General features: G+C 39.5%; 1 protein-coding gene across 1 annotated transcript; it reads left to right on the top strand.

The window, feature by feature from the left end:
• Positions 1-11,726: 11,726 nt before the first annotated feature.
• On the top strand, positions 11,727-13,182 carry LOC125590517. Its single transcript, XM_048764117.1, has 3 exons — positions 11,727-12,710; positions 12,787-13,078; positions 13,124-13,182. The coding sequence occupies exons 1-3, from the start codon at positions 11,727-11,729 to the stop codon at positions 13,180-13,182; spliced, it is 1,335 nt and encodes a 444-aa protein (XP_048620074.1).
• The last annotated feature ends 1,195 nt before the right edge of the window (positions 13,183-14,377 follow it).

The raw sequence follows: 14,377 nt of genomic DNA, 5'->3' as shown, positions 1-14,377 counted from the left end.
AGAATTAGATAGCATGTTCTTCAGTTTTATTAACTAAGTTTTTTTTTGTCCTTTTAATTCTATGTTTTATATTTGTCTTTTTTAATCTCTGTTTTTATGTATGTCTTTTTTATATGCTTGTTTTATTTAATCAGTATGTCTTTTTTAATAACCGTGGGATTATATAAACTAAGGCTTTTTAATAATTTAAATAAAATGTCTTGCTTAATAATTAAAATAACAATGTCTTGCTTTGTCTCTTTTTAAATAACTACAAATGTTCTTTCTTAATCTTGATTCTAATAATTACTGGACATTTTCTGTAGGTTAAGAGGAACATGGGACTTGACTACAGCTTAGTCAGCCTTCGGAGTCAGAGGATTTATTTTGCAACTCTGTGGACAGTGGCTACAGCGAGACGGATGACTTAATTCGACGTGACCAAGAGGAGATAAACTTTGTGGTCAGAAGAATTCATTATTTGCTCAAACCCAAGAAGCTGTGAGAAAAGATGTCGAGCGTGCCTTTGGAGTCCTGCAAGCTAGATTTGTCGTAGTCCGAAACCTATCTCATTTATGGGATAAAAACAAGATTGCAAATATCATGAGAGCATGTATCATACTCCATAATATGATTGTCGAAGATGAACGATCATCATCCACTCAGTATGACGTTGATGAATTTCAAGAAAGAGAAGAGGTGGATACATTTTCCGTCAATATGCCTTCAAATCTCGGTAATATAATTGATCGTCGAACGAGCGTTCGGAATACACAAGCCCATCACAATTTAAAAAAATGATTTGATCATATATGGGCTAAATTTGGACATCTTCCAAATAACTTCTGATTTATAAGTTTTTATTACTCGAATAAAATGTTTGTTTGCTTTTATATATTATGATGTTTGTAATTTTTTTATTTTTTTGTAATTTTCTCATGTTTTCAATTTTAATGTTAAACTTTTCTTTTATATGTTTTATTAAAAACTATGCTTTTATATATGTTATTACTTATTAATGAAAATAATCAATTTAATTAAGTAAGAGACAAAGTTAGTTTCACCAATAATCAACAACTTATACAAAAGCCCTTAGCTTAGTTCCTAAACACAAAAATAATAATAAAAAATGCTAAAGTCCCTTAATCAAATCTCTCCCATAATGATGCCCTAACTCTGATAATTTATTATATGTTCCCATTGGCTGAAAGAGTTGTTGCTAGCGAGACCCATATGAATTTGTAACTGCAATATGTGAGAGAAACATTAAAACTTCGCCATTAAATATTCAAGTACAATATGAGTCTTAAGCCTCGGAATGTTAGCTCCAAGTTACTAAGCTCTCACCAAAAACTCTTACATAGACTGAACTGGAAAACACATTTATATAATGTCTTTTTCCTTGAGTTGTGAATCGAATTTCAGGTCTGTCAAACGGTTAACTTTTACGTCGATCTCATTACGTCAATCGCATTACGTGTACGGCGTCTTCCATCTGTAGAGGCTCATCACTTTATGTAACTGTCATCATACACTCAAAATTTGAAGCAATATATGATTTTAATAATATGCATGGTGAACTCGGTGGGAATACCTCTATACACCAAACAATTAGAGGTGTTAGGTTATGAGAGCCATGTTAAGATATATAAATCATTTAAAATGCCGCAAAAAAAACCATTTAAAATAGCCATCAGTGTAAGAAATTTCAAATCAATTGAATACCCCGACAGTGAGTATAGATTACTGACATGTGTATATCACTGAGTATATTACAGTGACTTGTTGTCTATGTCTTCTGATATGCTATTTACAAAATCATTGTGAAGTAAGAAACTTGAATGATTTATACGAATTTCCAACCAACTATTCAGAATAGAGATTCTTTATTTCGCAATATATAAAATCAAGCTTTGTTTTATCACGAAATCAACATAAAGCTATCAAATCACAGAAAGAAACTGAAACATACAGAAGCCACTATTTGAAACCTACACATGCAATAATTAGCAATCATAAAATTTAGAGCAATGCAGAGTAGTGCAAAGAATTGTAAAATTCTGAATTGTAAACTTCTTCTTACATCAAATACATATCAAAGGCATGACGAAAGAAAAAAAGTAAGCCATACTAATGCAAGAAGCTAACGAATAAATCAAACAGCGATGATATGATTAGCATCCAATGTAAGATTTTTTCAAACTGAGTAGGTGGGAAAAGTTAGATAGAAAATATGAAACATATCATTATACGTAACCTTTTGACACTGCGGCTTGTGTGATGGCAAGGAAGATTCAACTGAATTCCTACATTTTGCGTTCTACATCTCTAATCTGGATGTAAATGTAATATGATCAACTAAAATTTGGATTCCTCATCGTTACGGCTAATTAAAGGTGGCTAAATAAAACGGAGAAGAGGTATTGATCACGCTTTTGTAAGAAAGAGGAGATTGTTCTGGCATCGCTAATAAAAGAGTTGACATGGTAAGGATCATTTGGACTGTAAAACAATTCACAAATCAAAAAATTCAGTAAACTCCACTCAAAATATATAGCTGAAATTAACTCATTCTTACCAAAAAAAAACTTGCATGTTCGGCTCAGCTTCTGGTCTGGTTAGTGTTTATTACGATCTTGTTCATCTACCTCAGACTCGATGATTTTCATGCTGAGATAACAATATGTTTTACACGCAGATCCAAAAACCACATAAATTAATAAGTAGATGAGTGACGACCATATCATACCAATCATCCGCAGCATTTTTCCAGGGTCATCTTAGCTTTTGGAGTTGAAAGCTGGTTATAAGACTAAGGTGTAGATTAATAGATAATGGAATTGAATCGGTCTATAATTAGGCTACTTTATACGAGTTACATATATAAGAGAATGGGAAGGTGTGGGAGATGAAAAGAGATTATAACTGAAGGGTCTGGCTGAGAGATGGACGTCAGAACCGAAGCGTTTGGTTTGTATGAGCAGAAGAAGAGTCACAGTTAGGTTATAGTTTCTTTTTTTTTTTCTCTCGTCAGATTTGGAGGATAGTTCTTTAAGATGATGTGGCAATTTAAAGTCTTGTGATATGTTAATTATTTGAGCTGATGTGGATAGGCTGAGAGTTGAGTTTTTAGAACTTTTAGTATTGTAAGTTCTATAAAGAGGGAAATCGGGGTCTTAGTCGGGTTTCGATTCGGATTCATTCGGGTTTCGGGTTCATGAATTTCAACTCTACTCGGATATTATAAAAGTCTAGGTCGGATTTGGTTCGGTTTCCTCAGGTTCAGTTCGGATTTGATTACATGTCTAAGATCCGGTAAGATCCGGTTAAATCCAAAACAATTTTGGTTTCAGATATTAATCGGATTATCGATTCCATAAATAATAAGTTATACTTGATTAAACTTAATTAATATTTTTCTAATTTGTTTAATAATTTTTTGTATGTGCCTTTCTCAAACCATATTGTTGTCCTTCAAAATAACTGGGGAAACTCGTCTATCAACCATATTGTTCTTGATATACAAGACTCGTCCTTGAACTATACCTTACAACAACAGACGTATCATAATCCATGATAAACCAAAGCCATGTACGAATGTACGAATGAGAATCATACATAATGAAACGTAAACAAATTAAAGTTAACAATTACCAACTCTATATATGTTTTTTTTTATCAAACTAATTGCTTTAATATAAAGGATAGTTTACACTCCAACAGTGGAGCTTGTTACAGACGATGCGAGAACTAATTTCGCTAAGGAATCAGCTTCGACATTGAAGTTCTGCGAGATAAAAACAAAAGATACTGAATCAAAGAGAGGAATAAAATGATAGATATCAAACATGATCCCGAACAATTCAGGTTAGGGACTCTCTCTTGTTCAACAGGTTGATCAAAGATAGGGAGTCGGAGAGAACCGCTAGGGATCGGACGTTTGAGTAAACTGCAGTGACCACTGCGAGACGGACAGCTAAGGCTTCTGCCAAAAGTGCTGATGAAACGTCAGTATGAAACTCTGAAAGGTTGGGAATATTTCGAGTGCCGTCACCTGAACACACACCGCCTATGCCACAACCTCTGGATGTGGCGTCCCATGCTGCATCGACTTTGCAAACCAGTACGCCAGGAGGAAAGGTAGGAGGAGGAGAAGGTGATCTTTGAAGGGGCTGTATGAATCCAGACTGTACGTGAGATGGTGAAGATAATGTTTGTTGCGCAGCTTCCCATTCCTTGGCATCCAAGATACTTTTAAGAGCTATTTCTGGGGCCGAGAAGACTCTGTTTTCAAAAACAAGCTTGTTTCTTGCTTTCCACAAACTCCACACAACCCAAGGCCAAAGTGGTGAGACTAGACCTGTTGGAGGTAGCGGCCTGTAGTTTGTTCCCGATTTCAGGAGCTCTGGTAGAGAAGAGAGTGAGGTTGGTGGGTGCATAGATAGGGGGAGAAGGCTCCAAACTTCCTCTGCCACTGGGCATTTAAGGAAAACATGAGTATCCGATTCTGGAGCTCCACACTTCTTACACGCAAAGGCTGTGATTCCCCTTATCTCTAGGTTTTCACTAACCGGAATTGCCTTTCGTATCACTTTCCAGAGAAAGTCCTTTATCTTAGGTGAAGTACGGACATTCCACAGGTGTTTTAGCCACTCAATCGGTTGTGGAGCATCTCGGTCCAAACCTTTGTCTAACATGCCAATTCCATATCCTGTTTTTGTTGAATACCTTCCTGATTTCTCTGGTAGCCAACGTAACGTGTCATAAGAGGGGGTTGAACTTGTTTTTATCGTCAAAATATCTCCCTCATACTGAGGTAAAAACTCCCTGATCTTCTCGACATTCCACTGATTCGATATTGGGCATAGAAGATCACTGACCTTCAAGCAGACGCCTTCTACCGGTGGAGCTAGGTCCTAACGGTTGCATAGGAGTTTTGAAGGAGAGCCAAGGATCTCCCCAAACTCGAATTGATTCCCCGTTGCCTATAGCCCAGCTTAGCCCCTTCCGTAGTAAGTCCCTACCAGCGAGGATACTTCGCCACCCATGTGAAGCAGTTAAAGGAGCAGAGCAGTCTAGGAAGGTGGAGTTCCTCGCATATTTGCCCAATAAGACACGAGATAACAGTGACTGTGGCTCCGTTAGAATCCTCCACCCTATTTTTGACAAAAGAGCGTCATTAAACGTTTCAACATCCCGGAACCCGAGTCCTCCTGCGTATGTAGGCATTGCCATAGATGTCCAAGCGACCCAACACATCCCACCAGAAACGAGTGAGAATAGATTGAATTTGCTTACAGAGTGACATGGGGAGCTTGAAACATGACATCGCATAGCAGGGCATGGCTAAGAGCACAGACTTTAACATGATTTGTTTCCCAGCTCCAGATAAGAACCTTGTCGTCCAACTATGCGATTTTTGTCGGAGTCTATCCACAATGGACGCAAAGATATCTTTCTTTCTTCGACTGAAATTCTCCGGTAAGCCTAGGTATTTCCCAATCCCACCTTCAGCCGAGATTTCCATAGTGTCTTTAACCCGTTAGCGTACTGGCGCTGGTGTCTTAGCCAAAAACGTTATAGCCGATTTCTGAGGGTTTATTCTTTGTCCAGATACATCTTCGTAGGTGGAGAGAATCTTCATTAGAGCATCAACGCACCTCGGGCTTGATTTACAGAAAAACATCGTATCATCGGCAAACAACAAGTGATTGATGGCGGGACTACCTCGTGCGACCTTAATCCCTGGTAGAGTCCTGTTCTCTTCGCCTTTAATGCAAAGCGCCGATAGAATTTCAGTACAGAGAATAAAAATGTGCGGAGACAATGGGTCGCCTTGTCTAAGGCCCCGAGACGGCTTCACCAACCCTTGTGGAACTCCATTTATAAGAAAGGAGTAAGAGACTGACACAATGCAGCACATGATCCAATTTATCCATATCGGATCAAACCCCAGTAGGTGCAATACCTCCTTTACGAAGCTCCATTCTATCCGATCATAAGCTTTGCTCATGTCTGTCTTCACAACCATTGAGCAAAACTTTGTTGCCTCTGAAGTACGGAGAAAGTGAAGTGTCTCATGCGTGATAAGAACATTATCTGTGATAGACCGTCCCGTTACAAAAGCCGACTGAGTTTGGGAGATGAGTAATGGCAGTAGTGGCTTCAGTCTTCGGGTGAGGATTTTGGCTATAATTTTGTAATGGGTGTTGCATAACGCAATAGGGCGGTAATCCGCTACCGATCGTGGGCTTGTTATCTTCGGAATGAGGCGTATATGAGTTTCATTCTGTTGGGGATGCAAGAAGCTGGAGGTAAAGAAGCCTCTGATGTCCCTTATAACATCAGGTCCAATAATGTGCCAATAAGACTGATAGAAGGTGGCAGAGAATCCATCAGGCCCCGGAGCCTTGCCTCCATTGATTGATGCAGTCGCCTCAGGTATTTCTGAATCACTCGGTATGCTTGTTAACATTCTGTTCATCTTTGGGGTAACTCTGCTTTTGATGAGGCCATGTATCTGAGTGAAGGGATCATTACTATTGGAGGTAAAAATCCCACGAAAATATTCAGAGATCACATGAGTGATGTCTTTCTCCTCATACACGACCCCCCCCCCCTTGCGAGTCTTCAATGACGGGAATGGAATTGATTGTACGCCGAGTTCTTGTTGCAGCATGAAAGAGCCATGTGTTCCTATCTCCTTGTTTGAGCCATTGAATCCTACTTCTTTGGAGCCAGAAGAGTTCCTCTTCTCTATAGGATTGAGCAAGGACTTGATTGGTAGAGTCGGTGAGTTCTTGATCAGGAGTGGCGCTAGATAGTGCAGTCTCCAGCACGTTTTGAGATGATTTGATCGCAATGTGGCTTTGATTATGCTGCTCCTTAGTCCACTGAATAATACTTCGTCGGCACGCATTTAGCTTGGAGATGACAGAATCAATAGGAGAGTTGTTCCAAGACTCCTCCACTAACTGTCGGATTTCATCCTTTTCGACCAGAGCTCTATTGAAGCGAAATAGTCCCCTGTGTTTGTGTCTGTTCGAGTTGAAGTATGTGATTAAGGGTCTATGATCAGAGCCTTCGAACCTAAGATATCGACATCTTCCCAATGAAAAAACTTCAGACCATGGTTGAAAGAACTTTCTGCTCTGGTTGGACCTCCGACCTTCTCGGCATTGGTGAGTATGTCATTGAAATCGCCTGTGATCAACCAAGCAGAATCTCGGCCATTGCCCACTTGTGATAATTTGCTCCAAAAACCAGCTCTATTCTCCATGACCGGTGCTCCATAAATAAAGGAGACAAAGGATATATGTGATACCTTTGTGCGTTAACTGTGTGTCAATTAGGTTCGGGGACGACTCCAATATTGTGATATCAGTTTCATCGTTCCACAGTAAGGATAGACCACCACTGAGCCCCATAGGTGGTACAGAGAAGTAGTGAGAATAACGTAAACTGCTCAATTTTTGATTAATAAACTCATCACTGTTTTTTGTTTCCATGAGGAACATTACATTAGGAGCCATACGACGATGGATCTCCTTTAGCCGTCGAATTGTCTGCACGTTCCCAAGTCCCTGACAATTCCAGCTTAAAACAGCTAAGGAAGAGGATGTGGAGGAGGCCGAAAATCCACTCCTCCTCTAGTACTACCCGATATAAACACCGTATTAGAAGATCTCTGGGAAGTGCGTCTAGCTGATGGTACTGTCCTACTACCAGTAGCATCAGTTACTCTATCAGCCAGCAGTTTTCTCCGTGTTGTTGAGCCAGTATTTGTCACTGTAGATTTCCTTACATTTAATCCAGAGAGTGGGCTGCAAGCAACTCTTTTTCTCAGAGTCTTTGATACCTTCCTCTTACTTGCGGTCTTGCTTTGAGCCGAAACAGGTATGGTTCTGCTGCTTTTGTTTGATGGTCCTGCTTTAGAACCCCCTAAGCGTAGGGTTGCAGGGACTCTGTTTTGGGAAACTTCTTCAATCCGCAGCTCTTGTTCCATATGCTCTGTTTCCTCCTCTTCAGTAATGAGGCCAGCCTCCTGCAACCTGCCATTTTCAAAGCTAGGAGCCTTTCTGTTGCTTGTGTCTTCGGGAGCAATGGGTGAAGAGATTCGCTCCAGAGCTGATCTTCGATCTCGGGAACCCGAGTTTACGTCCTCTGTTGCTCCGGGTGGAGCCCCCAGCCTCTCCTTTACTGATCGTGGTGGGGGGGTATTAATCGAGTTTTGAGGAGCGTGCTGTGTTGAGTTCCTTCGTAATGTCAGCGCCTCCCCATCCCTTTTATCAGAGCGCTGTAGTGGGGATTGATTAGAGTGAGAGACAGCATCATTCCTGGTTCTATCAGCCACTCTGTACTACATAGTAGAACTGTTGTTCCTGCGGTATGAGGTATTTGGCCGAGCAGTTCTTGAGGAAATAAAAGGTTGACGTCTATCATCTCGACGCTCATGATGGTAGTTGTTACTTGGATGGTCTCTTCGAGATTGAGAGTATCTATTATCCTGACTGTTGAATGAAGAGCGGGTGTCATCAGGGCGTCTGAATCCTCTTCGCTCGTCATGGCGCCTCTTCTCTGCTTCAATCCGTTGGAGAGCAATAGCTTGTATGATACCAAGAGTCCTGTCTTTTGGAGCTGGAGCTCTAGGGTCTCGATGAGGGCAGTCACACTCCTCATGAAAGAGGGAGAAGCAAGTGAAGCAGTGCTTTTCTATCTTGATGTATTCAAATTCAACCTCAATGATGTCAGCTGAGGGGAGCTCGATTTCCAAGTTCATGATTAGGGGTTGTAGTCCATTGACTTCGACTCGTATCTTAGCTTCCTTGACATAAAAAATCGTACATGGGCCTAGTTCTGTTCCAATAGTCTTGATAGTGCTGTCATGCCAATAATGAAGTGGAATGCCATGGATTCTCACACAAAAGGAGATGTTTGAGGGGAAGCGTTTCGACACTATGGGTTCCCAACGTTGGAGCAGTAGCATCCATCTTTTATAATGGTAAGGGCCCTTCTCCAGGACCGCAAGTAAGTCTGCCTCAGATTCGAACTTGACTTGGAATTTGTCCAGTCCCAAAACTCTTCCATCTGCTCTGCTTTCAAGGTTCCAGACCTGAGTCATAAAATCAAGTACTACTCGGAGTTTCTGCAGAGTAGGGTTTGTGACTCTGCCAATAATGGTGAGTCGGTTAGCAGCGACGAGGTCCTCGGTATTGTTTGCCGGTATACGAACTGGTGGTCGTTTTGGTGGTGGCGTCAGAGGGACCGCCCATTTCTCTTTCTCAGCTCGGTTGTAACGTCTAGCCATGTCTCACCGTCCAAGGAAGGGTAAGGCTTTGTTAAGAGAGTTACAAGATCGATAGGATGATTCAAGAAAAGTGGGGAGTATCGGAGCTCCTCGAATAGTGGTAGAAAAAGTTGAAAGTTGTATCAAAACGAGGTTATGCCAACCCAAAGTTGAAATCTTAGTCCTCTTCAAGTTCCCATCTTCTCTGCCTCGTCTTCAGCGGGGAGATACCGGGATGGTGGGCGGTGGTGACGGTCCCGTCGACCCGAGTCGGGGGAGTGAACCCGGTGAGTTGGAGAACAGAGTTGGTAAGGACCGTTGGGTAAAGCCGAAAAAGGGAATAGATTCGAAAAGTTGGTAGATTTGCAGTAGATCTGTACTCAACCCGGAAAAAACCAGTGGTTAAAAGGGAGTAGTGGCAAAAGTCAAACGGTTAAGGACCTTTCTTGCAAGTAGTGCCTGAGACCGAAAATTCCAGCACCAACTGAACTTGAGAGTTGCATAGATATATCAAATATTAAGTGTGTAAAACCCGCTTCTTGTTTTCACCAACTCTATATATGTAAGAAACACTATTTAAACTTAAAAAACAACAACATTGTTTAAATTTCATAAGCAAACTTATTCATAACTGAAATTCAAATGTAATTATGAAAACATAAAAACAGTAATATTGACCAAATACCAAAACATACATTAAACTAAGTATTAAAGTTAATTTTCATGAAATAGATAATTATTTTAGTTACTCAATAATATGTTAGTGTATTTTGATACATTTTAGAGATTGAGATCCGGTTTGGTTATGATTCCAAAACAAATTTGGTTATGAACGAATATAATCAATTTCATTCCTTTTTTTTTGCTGTATTTCATTCAGTCATTCTTATCATTCCATCAATTCTCTATTGTTTTTTTTTTTCTTCGATTCTCTATTGTTTGTTTTACAAGTTACCTCCTCAGACTCATTCACCATTCATATAAACTAACCATCTAATCATCATCGTTATCATAATCACAACAACAAAACCTTCATAGGTTTTTCATCATCCATGAAGATCTTCACCAAATTCCGCAAAATTATCATGAAGTTCATCTTCACCATTCCATCCTCCTCTTCCTCTGCCCCTAGGCGCCGTTGCAAACTCGCCGACTCCTGCAGTGACGGTGAGGCGCCGAAGATATCATGCAGTAATTCATACTACTCTCATTCTCACTATAGTGAAGCTATCTCAGATTGTATTGACTTTTTCAATAAGTCATCGATTAATAATAATAATAATGTCTCACCATGATTGTGAAGACCAGATTGTTCATGATCAAACCTGTCTTTACGTTTAGTCAAACTTAAAAGACGCGATGTGATCGTGTTCTTTTACTTCTTCGTGTTTGTTATACTAGATAAACTCGGCTGTTTTCTTCTTGTGCTCGTGTATCAAGTAAAACACGAGTTTTACGTTTTGAACAGTTTCATCATATATCTACTGAATATGGCATAATACTTGAGGCTATATTGCTTTAGCATAATGTATACACGTACGACTGCTTTGTTTGTGTGTATGTGAGTCTGTGACACAAAGGCTTCGTGAATAAGATTAAATTAAAGGGAAGTTTACTAGAATGATTAAAATTAATTAAGAAATGACTAGAATGATTCATAAAAATTAAAATTACCAAAAATATTTTATGGCCGAAAATGCCCTTCTCCATAATTATGATGAAAAAAGAATATTACAAAAATGCCATTTTAATTTATTTAGAAAACTCCGGCGACAGATTTATCTAACGAAAAAAAAATCTATCGGAATGTAAATCTATTAATTTAAACTGCTATTGAATTTATATCTGCTAAGTATTTGGTGGCAGACTTTTGTGTTACGACAGATGTTTTTAAGATGGCAGATTTGTATGTCCGATTTAAGGTTGTCGATAGATTTATCTATTTTAGTCTGACGAATGTAGTAACCATTTTTTTTGTAATCGTCAGTTTTTTTCCGGAGTAGATAGAGTTTTCAGACAGATATGTTTATCGGTATTAGATTTAAGTTTTTATGACAGATTTGTTTACCCGATTTAAATTTGCAATCGACTTTTGTATCAATTTGGTGGCCGATTTTAGAAATTGCCGTCTTTGACGGCAGACTTTTGAAATTTTTTGTAATTACTAGAGTGGAACAAAATCCGAATTTCCAGCTAAATTCCCATAGTTTCCTATTTAATTTAAACTGGATTCCGGTTTAGATTTTCTGGATTGGGTTTTAATTAATTTAAAATTTTGGTTTAGATTTATTTTCGGTTTAAATTAATTTAAACCAATTTTGAACCTAGGTTTAGGTTTAAGAGTATTACGGCCACGTTTTTCGAATTTAGGTTTTACGTAATTTGTTCTTTGTCGTCTTCTTCCTCTTACTTTCATGGTGATTTACAACTGCATCTTTTAATTCATATTGAGTGGAGAGTTATGGAACACATAATTCTCGTTTCTGGGAAGTGGAAAGTTCAGAAAACTAAGTGGTTATTTGAAGTAGATAATGAGCGAGGAAGCATATTGGTTGCTGCGAATGAAGACACTCGACTTGAGGATTTTGTGAAAATCATACTTGAGGATTACGGAGTTGATATTGCAGAAAACGACGTGGAACTGCGGTACCTTTTGCCCAAGCAGAATCAACACAAACAAAGCATCGATACACCACCTGTGAAAATAGGAAACGATAGGCAGTTTTATGCATTCTTGGGTCTCTGCAAAGTTGAGAACGTTCGACTATGTGTAGAGTTTAAAGTTAACAGAATTGGTGGGAAAGGGGCTGTCGAAGATCAGAAACAACCCATACAAGGAGATGAGCCATTGTGTGAAGACGAAGAAGATACAGACGAAGAGGGTGATCGATTAGATTACTGTGATGATTCTGATGGAGCAACATCTGATGATGAAAACTTTACTACATACGGGATTCCACCAGACCATGTAGAAGAGGCCCAGGGATCTTCTACAAATATGATTTCTGCAAGAGTACTTAAGACACAAGAAATAGAGCCTCCGATGAGTATACCTGATTTGCGGTCATTCAAATTTGCAGTGGGACAGAGTTTCGATTCCAAAGATGCATTGGAGACACGTCTGAAGATATGTTCAGTTGTCCAACGTTTCGATTTTGATGTGGATAAATCTACAAGGAATCTGTTTCGTGTAAAATGTTGGCTAGAAGGTTGTACGTGGAAGCTTAGAGCTTCACCAGTAGGTGAATCATCAAAGTTTACAATCCGAGTATATGTAGAGGAACATACCTGCTCCATAACAGAACGTTCATCTCGTTCCCGACAAGCTACTCCTGAAATTCTTGGACTCTTGTACAAAGACTATGTTGGTGGGGTTGAACCATCAATTTTGCCACGTCACGTTTCTAGTGCTATGAACCTGATCTTCGGAACAAGGGTCGACTACGTTTTTGCCTCAAATATACTTTCTTGTCTGACCTTTGCTTCCTTTTAAATGGGTTACTGTTTTTTGTATATTGCAGATGGATTATTGGAAAGCGCGTCGTACACTTATAGCTGCTAGAGATCTCGTAATGGGTTCTTCAGAGAATGGATACCAAGAATTACCTACTTACCTACACATGATTAGAATGTCAAATCCAGGGACTTTAACTCGACTGGAAGTTGATACAGAGAATAGATTTAAGTACTTATTCCTTGCATTCGGCGCTAGCATTACTGGCTTTCCATATTTGAGGAAGGTGGTGGTGGTTGATGGAACATTTTTGCAAGGGAAATACAAAGGAACGCTTCTGATTGCAACGTCACAGGATGGTAATTTTTAAATCTTTCCAATTGCGTTTGCTGTGGTTGACACAGAGAATGATGAATCATGGACATGGTTTTTCCGCCAACTCAGTCGTGTGATACCCCGATGATGAAGGATTGGCGTTAATCTCTGACAGGCACAAGTCAATAGGGAAAGCTATTGCAGTGGTCTATCCACTGGCAAGTAGGGGCATTTGCACGTACCACTTATATAAAAATATCTTGTTACGATACAGAGGGCGTGATTTGTTTGGACTGGTAAAAAATGGAGCCAACTCTTTTAGGTTAACTGACTTTCAAGCAACCTTTGAGACAATCAAAGAGTTAAATCCAGATTTGCATGCATATTTGGAACGTGCTGATGTACGTAAGTGGGCACGAGCTCATTTCAGAGGTGACAGATATAACCTCCTTACAAGTAACATAGCTGAATCCATAAATAAAGCTTTGTCAGGTGCTAGAAGCTTGCCAATTGTTCACCTTCTAGAGTCAATCTGACTAATGATGACACGCTGGTTTGCAACAAGAAAACATGACGCTGAGTTAATGAAAATCATTCTTACTCGTGGTGTAGAGAAAGTGTTGGAGGTAATATTTTTTAAATCATGTTCCTTCACCACACTCGGAATACTATCATATACATGGATTGTAAACTTCTGTAAATCAATGCGTAGAGCAACCCAATGGTCTCCGTTAACATGGTGGCAGAGGAACAAGGTGTCGACATCTTCATACCACTTCTTCCCCGTCACAAACTGTTCCGGGTATTCTCCATTGAAAGCCTTGATGTACATATCTGACACCTCAATCTTCTTCTTGTCCTGTTTTTCGAAGTCATTAACCCATGACTTCATGAACCACCGATTTAGAAATGCAACTCGAGAGGAAGAATATGGAGATGTGGATTACATGGAACGTCTGTGAAACATGAGCATCGCTGCGGCAATATGCTGTAACAATGAAAACAATTACTTAAAATCTGTAAGCCATTACTCTTGTGAAGCCGATAATCAGTTTAGAAAACTCACCGAGTCAGACAGCCAGCCGTACTTATCTGTTGGCCACGCATCTCTTGGCACCATTATCTTTAAGTAAAACTGAGCGCAAAACTCACCATATCCAGATTCCTCTTGTTCCCTAAAACAGAGCATTCAAGCACCATATATATAAGAAGAAATAGGATGGAAGAGAATATTAGAGGCAGGAGAAGACACTTACAAATCTCGCTTAACAAAGTCCATAACTTTCACCAATTTCTGTGACTCAACTTTAGCAAATGGGTCGTATGACACCGTAGATGGAGTG

This window comes from Brassica napus, chromosome C7 (assembly GCF_020379485.1).
Source record: "Brassica napus cultivar Da-Ae chromosome C7, Da-Ae, whole genome shotgun sequence".
Classification (NCBI taxonomy): Eukaryota; Viridiplantae; Streptophyta; class Magnoliopsida; order Brassicales; family Brassicaceae; genus Brassica; species Brassica napus.
This window is presented reverse-complemented; position numbering and strand designations above follow the sequence as displayed.